This window comes from Astatotilapia calliptera, chromosome 14 (genome assembly GCF_900246225.1).
Source record: "Astatotilapia calliptera chromosome 14, fAstCal1.2, whole genome shotgun sequence".
NCBI lineage: Eukaryota > Metazoa > Chordata > Actinopteri > Cichliformes > Cichlidae > Astatotilapia > Astatotilapia calliptera.
Window position 1 is genome coordinate 17,025,762 of NC_039315.1, and position 15,555 is coordinate 17,041,316.

Sequence of the window (15,555 nt, forward strand, 5' to 3'; positions counted from 1 at the left end):
TCATTCCTTTACATAAACAAATAATAATGTGTGCAATCTGTTCACTGGAACTGTGTTGGTTTACTTTTATGTATGATTTATGTTTGTTTTCAAAATAATGAGTTTTTTTCTAGAAACTTTGAGTTTTATCAAAAATGTTTCCTACAGATATTTGGGGGGGGGGGTACCCTGCCGACAATGATCATATAATTTCACTTCTTTCTTTCTGTTTTCCAGGGTGAGCCAGAACAACAAGATGAACTTGATGACCAGTGAGAACTTGTCCATCTGTTTCTGGCCCACGCTCATGAGACCAGACTTCACCACCATGGATGCTCTGACTGCTACCCGCACCTACCAGACAATCATCGAGAGCTTCATCCAACAGTGTGCATACTTCTTCTACAATCAGCCACTGGCTGACGGCCTCCCTGGCTCCCCCACAGCTACGCTCTCCGGAGGAGGAACCTCTGCCTACTCCTGCATGGCTGGAGGCTACTCATCCTCAACAGCTCCGTCCCCAACTCCCTACGTCCTCCCTGCCACTCCACCTGTTATTCCTCACTATGGTCCTCCTATCCACCATCATTCCCATCAGCATCAGTCCCCATCCCATTCCCCGCCTCCTACTCCCCAGTCGCCGCTCCCGGCCCTGCTGCCGCCCTCCCTGCACCCGCATCACCCCCCGACAGAGCAACACACACTGTGAATCAGGGATCAAGGGAAAGCGGAGGGGGAAAAAGCAGAAGGATAACAAGATTCAGTTTAAAGGTTTCAGAATGAGAGATTTTGAAGTTTTGGGAACGATGTGAAGGAGATGAATTGAAGTAGGAAGTTGGGAGAGAGCGAGTGAGATGCAGTATGTACAGGGAGAAGAAGGGGGGCATTTATTTCAGCCTTCAGTGCTTTCAGAAAAACGGACACACAGAAGCCAGGAAGGAGAAACACTGAGGAGCCTTTGAACTGACAGTATGATCTTTCTCCCTCCCTGCCACTTTATCCCTTTCTGTCTCTCAGTCTCACTTCATCTAGATCTGCCCTCCTTGCCTTATAGCAAATCTACAGACAAACAGGCGAATGAAGAGTCAGATGTATCAGTAATTGTTAAAGGGACTCAGGGAGGGACTAAGAAGTAAATTACAAGGGTGAATGTGTAGTCCTTTATGTTGGGATTGCTTCAGCGTACACACAACCATGCACTTAATGCAAACACCCAGTGGCCAGTGTGCCTCCAACAGCCATTCTCCTCAGTCCCTTAGCTTCTGATTGTGCTGGGAAATTTGGTGGCCTGCACACGTTTGTTTTTTCATTTTTTTTTTTTTTTTCTGCAAATCAATCCACCTGCTGTATGTAATTGGAGGCTGCATCTGAGACAAAGTGGATAAGAGAGCCTGAACACACACATTTGTTTCTTTCACCACTGTACAGAGGACTTGAGCAAGAGACACGAGTTGCTGCTCACCCAACAGGATGTTCTCCTCGATCACAAATTCCTATCTGTCAACCCTTTACTCTGCCGCACACACACACACAGACAGAATCAGTTTTAGTTGAGGCAGTACGCCAAGCACATTAAAAAAAAAAAAAAAAAAAAAAAAAAAAAAAACTCACCCGACTGGATCTACTGGGCAGCAAATTAGAGCAAAGGATTGTGGGCACTGTGCTGTCTATGCATTTTTGGGAAGGCTCCTCCCACTCTCTGTCACTTTGAACTTCATCCTCATGCTCTGTTCTCGTAAACACAAACAGCTTAAAATGTGATTATTTTATTTTATTTGGTGAAAGCCTTCAGTCAACGTTCCCATTACCACTGTCCCCATTTGTTTTTATTATGTTGTTCATTTATGAAAAATCCCAGCCGAACTGGCAACTAGTGTAATGTGTGGCTGGCTGGCTGGCTGCTTCCCTGAGCACACCTGTATCCCTGACGTTTTGTTGAAATTCCCTGCATTAGACAGAGAGTGGAAATAATTCCAGGTTTGGATCCCCGCCTGTCATGTTTCTTCTTTCACGCTGTGGTGGATTCACGAGTGAGCTGGTGCTGCAGTTTTCATACCAAGGACCTTGTTCATAAAGCACTTTTCTGAGCACTTTTAAGGCACATTTTAAATTGGAGCTGCCATAACATGACAGCCACTGTTCACTTTATTGTCAGTCCACCCTACTGTCTCTTTCTGAGAGCACACCACTGACATCTAGAGGAAGAAATGGGTATTGCCGTTGCTTCCACTGCTGCATGGGCGTAGCATCCTTCTCCTACTGTGGTTTGTGTTGCTTCAGATTCTCTCTTAGGTGCAATTGTCAAGAATAATCTGTCAAGTAGGTTAAACTTAAGTGTAAAATTATAAATTAAGCAACTGTGGCAGTTTTAAATCTGGTAAAAATCAGTTGAGATTACATAGATCCTAACAGTGGAACCGCAAAGCATGTGGCCACATTGCAGTTGGTTAAGCATGCAGTGAATGAAATTGCCTTTGTGTCTTTAGTTGTTAGTCCCCTGTGGGCACCGACTCAACATTCAGCCCTTTGTAAAGGAGTTCATTCCACTACCCAGAAGTTATTTTAGAGAAAGAATATGAAGCCTTAGAGACTGAGGCACAATGTAGCATTACATGCAAGAAATAAGAGCTGGAAGTAAGGCTCAAGCCTTGAGAGGTGGGAGGCTTTTTATCCTTGGAAATTATTGGTAACCGCTGCTCTAGGCCCCAGCGTGTTGTCCTCTCATGAGACAGTGTTTAGAGACATGTCTCTAAAACAAAGATTAAAACCTGCTCTTGGTGGACGCAAAATGTAATTTGCAAGAGTGCAACCACTACGCCAAACTCCCTCCATCGTGACTGTTACGCCGCCGCTTCCCCTCGTCATTCGCTGTCCAAGAGACAGTTGGGTCCGGGAGAGACAGCAGACAGAACAGACAGTCCATTCATCCGTCTGCATGACTCGAATGAATTCCTCTGCTCACAGCCTGCTGTTACCGTAGAAACCAGCAAGATGGGGCTCGAGGAGAATTGCTGAGCCCCGATCGAAGCAGGTTTTGCAGTGCGTGTGCATTCATGCACGTGCTTTGAGTTTGAGTAAGAATGTGAAGTTATGTGTGTTAATGTTAAGCAGATGCTCACTGAGGTCACCTGCTCTGTTTGACACTAAATTGCATCTTTGCGCGTCTCTCTCTCTCTGCCCAAAGATATAAGAAAAAAAACATTCAGCCAGTCACTGAACTCTTAAAGGAGCTTTTATCAGTCCACACTACCTATTTACTGCGTGTGTGTGAGTGTATGTACAGTTTGTGTGTAAGAGTGTGTGTTTGAGCAGGTCGGAGCTAACATGCTAGCAAGCGTTGCTTGGCAAATGGCCAGACACCAGTGTGATCCCACCAAACGTGAAGGAGAGGAATGCAGCTTCTCTCGCGGTCATTACCCAACTGTGTAACCCTGTTAGCTCGTCCAGATTACACACACTGATCCTCAGTGAAAGTGTGAGAGAGAATGGGGAGGGGGGAGCGAGAGGGAGGGAAGACAGACAGCAAACTGGTGAATGGGATCTTTATTTGGGAGACGGAGGGAAGAAGGAGGGGTGACCACTGGTACTTGTGTGTGAACGCCGGCCAGTGGCGTTCCCTGTGTATATCAATGTGTTAATACTGAACTGACTGTGAGGCAGCCAAAGACTGGAGGGGAAAAAAGGGTTGAGTGAGAGATGGGAAGCAAAAGTGACAGTTTAGGAGAACATTGGATAATTAAAAAAAATTGAAAATGTGACTTTGAGCGATAATTTGTGGCTGCATTGCTTTCCTTTTTCTTGTTTTTTTTTTTCTTTTTTGCAACAATGGTGACAGATGTCTGTTAAGTTAAATTCAGAAACAAGCAAAGCTATATTCAAATGGTTGTTTATTGGTATGTTAGGGGGTCTAACACTTTTCCCTTTAGTCAGTGGTGATAGAGAAAGTTTCTTTTTATGGTTTATTTTATTAATTAAAAAAAAGAAGCATTTTTAACAATTTCTTGATGAACGATTGAGAGACCAGCCCAGTATAGTGCATGATTTCTTCCGGACCAAGGAAGTGGGCTCCACCACTCTCACTATTTAAGAGATAATAAAAAAAAATATTAAGAAATGATGGGGGGTGGGGTGGAAATGATACAAAAATAAATAAATGAAGTACTGTAAACTGAAATGATAACATCAAACAAAAAAAAAAACTCATTATTTACTGAGTATGGTAATTTGTCTCAATGGGAATGGTGTATACAGCAAGGCCTTATGTGATCTGTATCATAGTTAATAAATCAAATCTTGTAAAACTCTCGTCTCCTGTGTCTCTTTATCGGTTTAGTTACGTCATGTGTTAGGAAACCCCAAGCTACCATAACAGCCCAGATATTTCAACTGGTGAATCCTCTCTTAATAAAGCTTTGTCGTAAGAAATGAAAAAAATAAAAACGGTGTCATAGAAATTAATTCTATTAACTACAGACTGTGGTAAATATTTACAATCATTAATAGCTCTCAGTGACCAAGAAGGTGTGTGATTGGTCAAATGTTATGGGTGTACTTGTGTCCAGATGGTGTTTGGGTTATTTCTGTCAACATTTTAAAGCCTTAAAGTGTTAAAACTGACTATTAAGTTTATTCACATAACACCATAGGGATAAATCATAAGAATTCCAATCTAAAAATAATGTCATTCAGTTTGAAACAGAGGTAATGCTCACGTTTCATCTATTTTTGTAGGCTGTTGGATAATTATGGTGGTGCTCAACAAAAATGCTGCTTTATTTAAATGGGGTATTTGAACAAAGCTGTAGTTAAAGGAGGAAGGAAGGAAGCTGACGACTAAACCAGTGGATATTAAGTGAGCTGGTAGTTTACCTGTCTATGTCTGCAAGTGTTGTGATTTGATGCCAAAGAGAGCTATGATCACCACAGAAAAGTGGTCTCGTGAACTGAAGCTAAATATGAATCTAGTGCACCTTTATAAAGACAGACAGTGCTGTTATAAACATATAAAAACACCAGCAAAGACATTTCACATTTCAACAAGAAATGTCAGGATGGAGAAAAGTACAGAGTCTTTTATAGAAGACAGCTTTTTGGTATATTATAATGCAGTTTAGCAGAAGTATACTTATACCATGGGCTAAAAAAAAAGTTTAGTTTCACACAAATCTCTGTACCACAGTCTGATGCTCTGCTCTTTCTGCACACTGCTGAGGGACACTTAAGTCACAGGGGGACGGGGACAAGGTCACAGCAGCCCACAGGACCTTCCTGGATCCTGTGAGAGCGGCCCAAGAGAGGCTCGGTCTGTGCCATTTCAGGGTGATGTAAGAACTCTGGTCCCTGTGTGGCCGATGTGAAGGCCTCACTGCCATTTCATGGTGCCCTCATCTGACCTTTTCATTGAGTCAAACCAAAGGAAATCCATGTCCATGACCTTTGTGGTGCATCGCTCCATTCTGGCACAGTAAGAAAAAAAAAGAGCAGCTGATTAGGAATGAAAAGGGCAGGCCTGTGTGCACACAGGACACACGACCCATGAACTCTAACCTTTAAGAAGCACCATGAGGGAGAGAGTGCTCTGGGATGTGATTGGAAGTCAAATATGGGGACTGTCAACATTGCTTGACAAGCCAATGTTGCGTTCACGGAGATTTGCACGGTTTCGAACCCAACCTTTGCCTTTTCTTTACCCGGCTGCACTGATCTAATGTTCCACTTTGTTTTAGTAAAGCGATCCTCCTCCTCTTCCTTGCGCATACGCAAGCGCACCACTAGGAGGCTGACTTGTCTCACGCTACCAACCATCCACCTCTCTGCTTACTGTATCTGGGTAAACGAAGCAAAAGCAGTGAGCGCGGATCTAATTGATTGTGTCAAGATTTGGGTGTCAGCGGTGAGAAGGCACTTTAATCCCGCGCTCGCAGCGAGATGGATGCGAGAAACGAGCATCTGAAGACTTTTCTCACTGACTTCCTCTCTCACAGTCTGAAGTTGGGGGAGGAAACAGGTTTGACTAAACTCCAGAGATTGTGAGAGGAGAGGGAGGCGGTGGCGGGAGGGGGTGCTCAGCAAAGTAAGCCTCGGAATAAAGACAAAAGAACTTAATATAAAGTCATTGTTAGTCTGCGTTAGAGACGTGATGCTTTTTCCGCGCGGCGCATTGGCCTAAAAGTTCTGAGGCAGAAGGAAAAGATTGTGGATGGGGATGAGGAGGAAGGCGACATATATGGAGAAAAGAGACTGGTCTTATGATAAGTCGAGGCACGTATCTCCGCTCAACCGTGTCTTTCTGGGCTCGGAGCGCGCAGCTGCGGCGGCGGGTATTGAATTCAGATGCGACCTGTCTCTCCGCTCGGGCCGCTACAGGTGGAAATGCTCTTATCAATACAGACTGTCCGAGCCTGACTGCGGCCCGATCCGTCTCATTGACGATTTTAGGTGCCCCTGCCCTGCCTCTCCTCCCCTAGGAGCCCAATTGATTAATGTCTGGGTCACAGTGGTATTTCCATATTGATACCTCGATTGATGATGGCGCTTCAGGAACAAGCCATATTGACCAGCTGAAGAGTGATACGTTTCAAACTGTTTGGCGGAGGTATTTATGTGTAATGGGTATAACGTGGGTGAAAGCGGAGGATATCCATGATGTGCAAATGTGTATATATGACCCATTCATGCTGATTATCCTGTGTGTATGTGTGGCGCATGGAGGGGGAAAATCAATATTCCCACAATAAAAAACAGCCTGTTATAGCTACTCTTACTGCCAGTACTTATAAAGGATTGATAAGTGAGTAAAATGTAGTGTGTATGAGATGAGCTAAGAGATCAGATCCTATAAATACGCCTTACATTTTCACTGATCACAGAACAATGAGGAAAACATATTAGGATACATGGGATATGCTGATTAAAAAACATTCAAATGTCTGAAAGTAAGTCAAAGTTCTGTGTGCATGCTAGCATACATTTAATTAGCTTTTTATGAAATGAGGATCTACATAATGTAAATGTCTGCTAAGACAACTCTGGGCTTCCTGAGAGGGATTTAATATGCATTCATGCACTTAACAACTTTTTGCATATCATATCACAGTCAAAGTGACCACAGGCCAGGGAGGCCAGGGTCACACAAAGGGGCCCTTCAAAAAACAAAACAAAACAAAAAAAAACACGGCTTATAAGGGGTGACATTAAATTTTTATAACTCCAAATGTTGGCTTAAGTTAGGTTTAACTCCAATCAGCAGCATTTGTCTGCTACAAAAGAAGAAGGCGGTGAGAAAAACACGTGCCAATCAGTAATTTGATAAATGGCTTATTACAGCTAGATGAGACAGCTAACCGAGCTTCAAATAAGCTAAATCATCTGTGCCCAATTTGTAAGTGCATCTTTAAGAGAGGCGGGGATCACTTAGAGGGAAACCAGGGAACACTGAAAGAAGAAGCAACAGCTGTCACGCGGTTACAGTGCTACAAAATGTCATGAAGCCCGGTGCGAGTTTTGTTGCCACATTTTGCCATTCTGAATTTCCTTAGCCCCATGTTTACACGGCTTTGCCTTTGCAGCTGTGTGATCATATTCCTGCGAGTCCACCATGTTTTTCCAAAAGTGGCTATTTTTTTGGGCTTTTTCTTCATCGTGCCAAGAGCGCGCACCTCATAATACAGAACAACTCCACCGAGGGCCCGGAGTTGTGAACCCAATTTTGCAGACGCCCTAATTTAAAGCATAGGGAGACAACAACGTGATTCTGTGAGGCTTGTTCTGCTTGTTGTAGAGATTACTTTGGAGGCAGAGGGCATTGTGTGAAGATGATAGTCAGTGAGGAATTTTAAAAAAAGCATTGGGCAGAACTGATCCTACTTTATACTTTGAGGGTCAGTGGTCGAAACAGGCGCTCAGCCTTCAGGTCCTTGTGACAAGGATCAGGGGCCCCAATGTATATCTGCTGATTACATCTCCTGAAGTGGAAAAAATGCAAATAATAAATGTATGAGCAACGTGCTTGTTTTTTTACTTGATTAATTATGCCGTTTAATTCCAGATCCACCACGCTGCTCCACCGTATAATTTCCCAGTGGTCTTGGCTGTTTCTTCTCTCACATGCGCTCTCTCCTTTTTTCTTCATTGCAAAATGAATCATGGATCCAACCGTCTGTACCCGGGGGAGAGCGGCGAGCTGGCGAACGGGCTGACCAATCATGAGCATCAGAGGCAGACACACAGACGCACGGAGCCTTTTGTTGTGCGCCGCGCTCATTGAGTTAGAAGACAACTACGGATTTGGCCGGAAGAAAATTAAAAGATGGAGTGTAAGGAGACCAAATAGCCGACTTCATCCAAGTTCGTCGATCTGTTTTCTCTATTTTGTTACATTAACTCTCCTCCTCCTCCCTCTGTACTTTCCAGCTTATCCAATCAGGCTGACCAGTATGTGTTTATTAGAGTGGGTGGTGGGGTTTCAGTGCCAATCATAATGTCACCTGGTGAGCCGAATGCTCTTCTATTCCCAGCCCGGCCAACCTTCTTTCAGCCTCTTGACAGTTCCAGGTTAGCCCTTTTTCCTCTCTTCCTTGCCCCTCCTCTTCTCTTCCCTCCAGCTTTCCTCTCCAGCTCTCCCAGGGGCCCCACTGAGAATACTGCTCAGATCCAGGCCTCTGAGCCCCAAAGCCGGTCCTAATCCTCTGCATCGATCGTCCTGAGAATTTCCTCCCCTGCACAGCAGGGCCCGCTCACCGGCACTCACACTCCTCGACCCTGAACAGGCAGCACTTTATGGGTAGACACATGGAAAAGGCGCACTGCCTTTGTCTTCTCAGCAGATGGGTCTTGTTGATGTTATGTGTGTTATTAGGCGGTTATGGCAGGCTGTGCTTTGCTCCTGGGAGAACTGATGCTGCTGCCTCTCCAAATTCAGTTAGACTTGTCTGTGACTGGCTTGATGAACTCTCAGTATCTCAAACTGAAACATCTATACTGTTTTCTGACTGCAAGTTGTGTTCCAGTCAGAAATGATTCAAAAGTGAGTCAGAAGGGATTTCCAACTACAAATACACCCGGAGGAAGTGTAGCATGAAAGCAAAAGACATCCAATTTCATTTGTTTGGACAAACACATATTATGGTTCCTTATTCACAAAGGGTTGCCAAAACAGGTAGCTCTGCATATTAATTTGACAGATTTTTATGCTGGATGCACTTCCTGAGGCAACTCTAAAGAAATTTGTGTCTCCTCCCAGCCACGAACCGAGGCTCTTTCATTGGTTAGGCAAATGTGTAAACCACTACACTGTGGAGCCACATCCTCATAGATCCACTGTCTACTGATAAATGTAGTAAACACAAATGAGGCATAACTTTTTTTGTTGTGCAGTATTTTCGTAATTTCAGCAAATGATAATGATAAATAACAATAGACAAATAATAAAGATGAGTCACAATGAGAGATAAAGTATACCTCAACATTTAGATGACAAAGATTTGAAACTCAGAGAGTTTCAGGGGCCCTCCTTAAAACTGAGGTCTCTGTGCTGTTCTTTTTGATACTGGGGTTTGTGGTATCATCACATTAACAACTAAACAGACCTTTAAGATCTTTAGATAAAAAAAAGATTATAAGTTCAATGTTGGAAATCTACATGTATCATCTATCTCTAAGTGACCTGTCTAATTTATCGAAATTTGCTTTCTCCAAAGAAATTCATTCCAAGAACAGGCTTCTTAACACAAAAAGAACCCCTAAATTTCATCTCAGGATCAGCATGTAGCTACATGAACGAGATTATGCACAATTCAACTGGAAAGGCTGTGTACCAAAGAATCCTTTGTTCAAGTAGGAGCATTGCACCTGAACTACTGTTTGTCCGTTGACCATGTAGGCAAACCAGAATACTTGGAGGAATGCGTGCTAGAGAGATGAATCAAAGATAGAGTTGTTCAGTCATAGTAGCAGTAGACATGTTTGGTACAGATCAAAGAACAGCATTTCAGGAGAAGAACCCAATAACAGCTTTGAATCATGGTAGTGGAAATGCTGTGCTTTAGGGTTGCTTCACTGCCTTAGGGACTGGTAAAAAGGAAGTATAGGCAAGAAACCCTTTAGATATCTCACAACTAAAGGGATTTGTATTAAGGAGTGGTTAAAAAAAAATCAGTGCCAGAGACTGGTGGGAAAAATACCTTCAAAAAGTGACTTCTGACCACTAGTGTACTTGCATGTCATTTTTAGGCGTGGGTCAAATCTGTCCAAATATGTTCAAGACTCCCACTATTTGCAAATGAAACTGCCTTTTAATGGAGGCAGTGGAAAGACTATAAATTAGCTTGCCTAATGATGTGTACAGGTTTGACAGACCACTGAACAAAAACACTGTAGACTATATGAGTAGAAAACTTATACATAATCAACTGTGGTGTCACTGCTGTCATCTGTAAGGGCAGTGGGGTTAGATCTGACTTGAATGTTGGGAAGCACTGTGTTAGCAACACCAGATAAGTTTGAACGGTGCAGTTCATTGCTGGAAACAGCTACACTTTGAGGAATTTAAAACATAGATCTCCTGGCATAAGGATAGACCGTATTTTCATGCGCAAAGATGGAGTAATGGAAGGTGGTGCATGCTATACAACTCTGCTGGAAGATGAGAAAGTATCATTGCTAGAGGCCTCCTGGGAAAGCTCCAACCAACAGTCTATCCTGCGTAACATACTTGTTCATAATTTATTTACGCGGAAAGCTTCCCCTGGACTCTGCTGTGTGTCTTTTTACTGCAAGTGTGGAGGTTTTCGAGAGGTATTTTCCTGTATTTCTGTGCTCTTGTGAACAAGACCGGCAAGGCTATGTATCCAGTGAAATAGTAGATGATTAGACCTCATGCTTTATTAACACATTTGCTGTGTGGTTGGCATGCTAACTTCATCCCGATCATGAACGAGAGGGAAAATCTGGAACATTTGGCCCTCGTCAAAATTTGACTCCCTGGGCCAGTTAGAGAATCACTTTCTATACTGGCATTTAACACCAAGTACAGATGGTAATGTATCAATACTCTTTTTAACGGTGCTCAGAGCCACATTGGTGAATCAGCACAAGGAATATATCTGGCAATATCAGTTTGCAGCCCTTCTTGGGTAAATAATTTCTGTTCAATTGGGGTTTGGTACATTCTCACAATATACTGCAGAGTCATCTTTAATCTGCATTTGGATTTTATTGATAGGGTTATAAAGTATTTAACAGTTACCTTTACCCTCTCTGCCCGTTGTCTTCTCCTGCTTTTTTCTCTTATTCACTAGCCTGTTTTTCTGCCTGAACTGACCGAAGACCCTTAGCCTTCACACTCATGTTCACACACCCTATTTTGCTAGTATTTCCCTCTATCTCTTTACACCCGTCTATACTTTAGCGCTCCGCTCTTTCCTCTCATATGGTTCCTTTCCTGGCATCTGCTTCCTTCCCTCCTGTACTCTCTTCCCATTTTACCCTTGCTCTTCTTGCTCTCCTCTTGTCCGCTCCCTCCCACCCTGCCTTCTCTCCACTCTCCCTCTTTCTCTTTATTAATTTATTGGGTTGTTATTCTCCTTGCCTGGCTCTGCTAATGAAGGCAGGATGCAGATGAGGGCGAAGGTCATCTCCGCAGCGATCGACCCCACCGCCCTGCAGCATGGCACTCTGACTGGCACAGGTCAGTGGCAGCTGTCAATCAAAATGCACGCATGCGTGCACCCATTCACGTGCACACAAGCACTCACGCACACTACCATTAAAATAAATTCACACATAAAGATAACAGCTATGTTGTATGACAGTTAACAATTTATAATTACCCCTCCAAAATCAGATATCATTAGAAGGTAATTTTACAGCAGTGGTCTTTGACACATTCTTATGAAACAGTATCCTTATTTTAGGTGATTTGTTTGTGGTCTCAGACTTAAATTTGAATATGTTTCAGGCCTTTAAAACATAGAATATCACTCGCAAAACTTATTAGTGAAAAGTGGGATGTACTCAAACCACTCCACAAACTAGCCAAACCTTTGGACTCCGAAAGGTCAGAAGCGTAAATGAGCATCTGTAAACATCATCACAACCTTAATAAAGGTAGGATTTATTTAACTAATATCTTTCTCACTGAAATTCTCACTATTCTGACTTCAATCTTTTATCTATGTTTGCTGAAATGAAACACCAGCTACATGTCAGCTGTCATGTCATGTCATGTCAGCACAGAAGGAAAAATAATGCATGATCTGGTCTGTTGTCTCAGATATTCATGTTTCTCGGAGAATAAAATGTATCCACTTTTTTAATTTTCCAAATTTCACTGGTTCAGTATTTCACTTTTGTCTTAGGTGTACCTTGTGCTTAATGCTAGCAACTGAATGTTAGCCTGCTAACATGCTAATGTAGCGCAAAAATGCTGAACCTAGCCACTCAGGCCTACACACTGGCAACACATCTGGGAACCACCGCTCACTAGAGTGAAATGTGTATTTCCTTGCTGATTGTGAGGGGTTGCTGGAGACTGCTGGCAGTTACTATGAAATGACTTGCTTCAGCCTCAGTCATGCAGGCTTAGAAACTGGTCAGCAACCTCATGGTAACCACTGTTTGCTAGCCGGTTTGGTGGTTGTGGGATGTTGTTTGGGTGCCCTGGTGTGAAGCTGATTGCAAAGATGTAAACAGTACTACACGGAAAACCTCATTGCGATTGCTTTAGTTGCTGACTGGTCACTTCAAATGCCTGTGGTTTATATGGAAGAAGTCTGCAAACTGCTCTTTTAGCTGTATTCAAATTTTAAAAATTGCAACCCAAACCAGAAACAGAGTCCAATTATTCACCCGCATGTTGTGACTTTTGAAATTTATCAGCTGTAGCAGCAAGGCACAACTTTTGCTTTTAATGCGAATTTGTTAATTAATTAACCTTAATTTAAAATTTCACTATAGCTTAGAGAGTAAATGAATGTTTACAGACAAGTTGGCATCTTCCATGCATGTACAGGTGACCACTGCAATCTGCTAGCAACCAACCCAATTTCAAGGAGGTTTTTGGTAAAACGTCTTTATTCCAATCAAATTCATTGAATGACATTCAAATATATCTTAAAGATATACATTTAAATATAAATATGTATAGATGCAGATATAAATGTAAATATAAAGTTCTTTATGTGGCAGAAAAATAGGTGTGGCTGTTAGGTAATGAACAAGGAATCTCTTGGGGTGTGTTGTAGGAAGTGGACTGAAACTGACTTTACTCCTACAGCACCCATGCTATCTTGCTTAGATAGAGCGCTTTAGGTTGAAGTTGTAAAATGTTGCTTTTTTTGTTTCTTTCTTTGGGTTTTGTTTGTCTGGCACTGGGATTCTGTGGGCTTTTTAGGCGGGGCATTCATGGAATGGGGCTGCTCACTATACCTTTAGGTCTTTGCCAAGGCGCTGACCCAATGCCATGACAAAGACCATGCATCACTGCGAAAACCTGGGCAGTCATGCAGGCTGTGTTGTCCTGCAATGGGATGCTATTTTGTGGCGGTGGTGTTGCTATTGGGGATTTACATGTGGTGTGCATCTGTGTTTAAGTGTTTAGTTCATGTCAAAGTAACATTCATGAATGCCATGAATACCCAAGTCATCCCAGGAGAATATTGTGTTATATTAAGATTATTAATTTTATTCACTTTGTGGTTTTTGATCATGCAAAGATACTCACATGATCTTTCACTTAACACAGCTCATACATCTTTGCCTCCACAGGTTGACGTGTTACACCCCTGTTAAAGTGCCTAATCCTCGCCCTGCTGTTCATTGGCCTTGACATTGTGAAGACCTTTGGACTGCTGCTCCACGAAATTCCATATCTGAGCACTCCGAAGCATTTACAACCCCTGCTCTTCATCACACCATGTCAGGAGGCTGTGCGTATGTGTGTTTGTAGATGCACTCTGTGTTCAGACATCTTGTATGCATGTCAATGTTGTTCATTGTTATTGTTGTGGGTTTATTTGTGTGCTCAGCCATGTTCTTGAGTGTGTTCACCTGCATCTGGGCTCCTGTGAATGTGCATGAGTGTACAGCTATCACAAACACACGCACACACCCAAAACACGGACACACACACACACATATCTCTATTAGCAGTATAGTAGTGTTAACAGTGTTCTGCCATGCGTGAACCTCCCCACCTTTCCCTCATATCTATGCAAAGCTGGGGTCCTGTCAATCAGTCACCTTGGTGACATAGAGCCCCACCTCCCCAATTAGAGCTGACAGGGCAGGATTAGGAGGGGGGCGGGCCCCCACCGACCTGCCTACGTGTCAATCACGCGCCGGGCATCCACACGCCTGTTTACTGTCAGATCCCATCTCCGTCTGTCAGACTGCACGGCAACCGTCGCCCAGGGAGGAGAGGAGGAGGGTTGTGGGAGAAGGAGAGGGGGGGAGGAGGAGATCTGATCGGAATTAACTATGCTTCTCCCCACAGACCGGCCGTGCTTTTAATTCATGAAAGGGATGAGAGGAAAGTGGGAAGAGAGAGGGAGTGATGGAGGGAGGAGAGCATTTAAAACCCAGAGCAGGGCCTTCTTTAGAAGTTTTCAGAGTGATGTTTCTTCTCTCCCTGACAATCACTTTTCTCACCCCAACTCTTCCACTCGTCTTTCTCCCAGACTTCTTCACTCAGCGATACCTTAGTGGCGATATTGTTGTAAAGGTGTTGTTTTTTTACCCCGGCTGTTTTTAATTCACCCAAATGGGTGTTCGTATTTTTCGACTCAGAGAGTTAAGGTCAATTTTATTTAGTTCTGTACATGCTCATGCAAATTTGTGTCTCTGTTTCAGTACATGTCTTGGGGTTAGGGTCCTGCCTACACACCTACAGTAAGTGAATACATAATGCAATTCTGCTCCTCAGATTGTGTGCTCTAAAGCAGCATCACGCATTTAGAGTTGACACAATGCTAATGAGTGTGTGTTTGTGTGGCTCTCTGTTCACTTCGCTGTGTGTATTTCTTCTTTTTTGGGTCTCTGGTGGTGGCCTACCTTTGACCTTGTTGCCCTTACTCTAATCCTTTAGCAAATGAGGACTGTTTAGGGCTAAAGAGGGGGTTTGAGGGTCTGCATCAAGACACTGTTTTAGGATTAGAGGAGCAGAGTGAAGGTCTTGGGGGTTATTAGGATAGAAGTAGAGGGAAACAATAGATTGTATTGGAGGAGGAGGAAGGATATTATCAGCACTGTGCCCGTCACTAACGTTTTTATATCTCATACAACAAAGCTGTGTTTCTGACTCCCTCGTTTTTGTTTATGTGTCAGTTAGCAGAATCAAAATGTGCTTAATTCCTTTCAGTCAAATTTTTAAAAAAGTTACAGCATCATTAAGAATACTCTTTTTCTGGTATAGAGAGCTCCAATATGGGGCCACTTTTCAACAACTTTCACCTGTGCACTTATAGTCAACATTCCTAACACGATTCATATATTTCCATATGAGCTTAACCTATTTTTGCTTGACTAGAACATTTTGTACACTAAAAGAAAGCATTATTCCTTATTATTACAGTATTATTA

The 15,555-nt window shown here is 43.0% G+C and overlaps 2 protein-coding genes across 3 annotated transcripts in view; both read left to right on the plus strand.

Annotated features, from left to right (window-relative positions):
- The window catches only part of arhgap35a (Rho GTPase activating protein 35a), a 58,786-nt gene extending 56,011 nt beyond the window's left edge, over positions 1–2,775 (plus strand). For both annotated transcript variants that reach the window (XM_026192419.1, XM_026192420.1), the window contains exon 7: positions 217–2,775. In XM_026192419.1, coding sequence (XP_026048204.1) covers positions 217–688 — 472 coding nt within the window. In that variant the 3' untranslated portion in view covers positions 689–2,775. The remainder of the gene's footprint in view (positions 1–216) is intronic.
- Positions 2,776–11,767: 8,992 nt separating this feature from the next.
- Positions 11,768–15,555, plus strand: part of npas1 (neuronal PAS domain protein 1) — a 61,485-nt gene continuing 57,697 nt past the window's right edge. The window contains exons 1-3 of the mRNA XM_026192037.1: positions 11,768–11,834; positions 11,936–12,084; positions 13,744–13,904. The gene's annotated coding sequence lies outside the window, so the exon portion shown is untranslated. The remainder of the gene's footprint in view (positions 11,835–11,935; positions 12,085–13,743; positions 13,905–15,555) is intronic.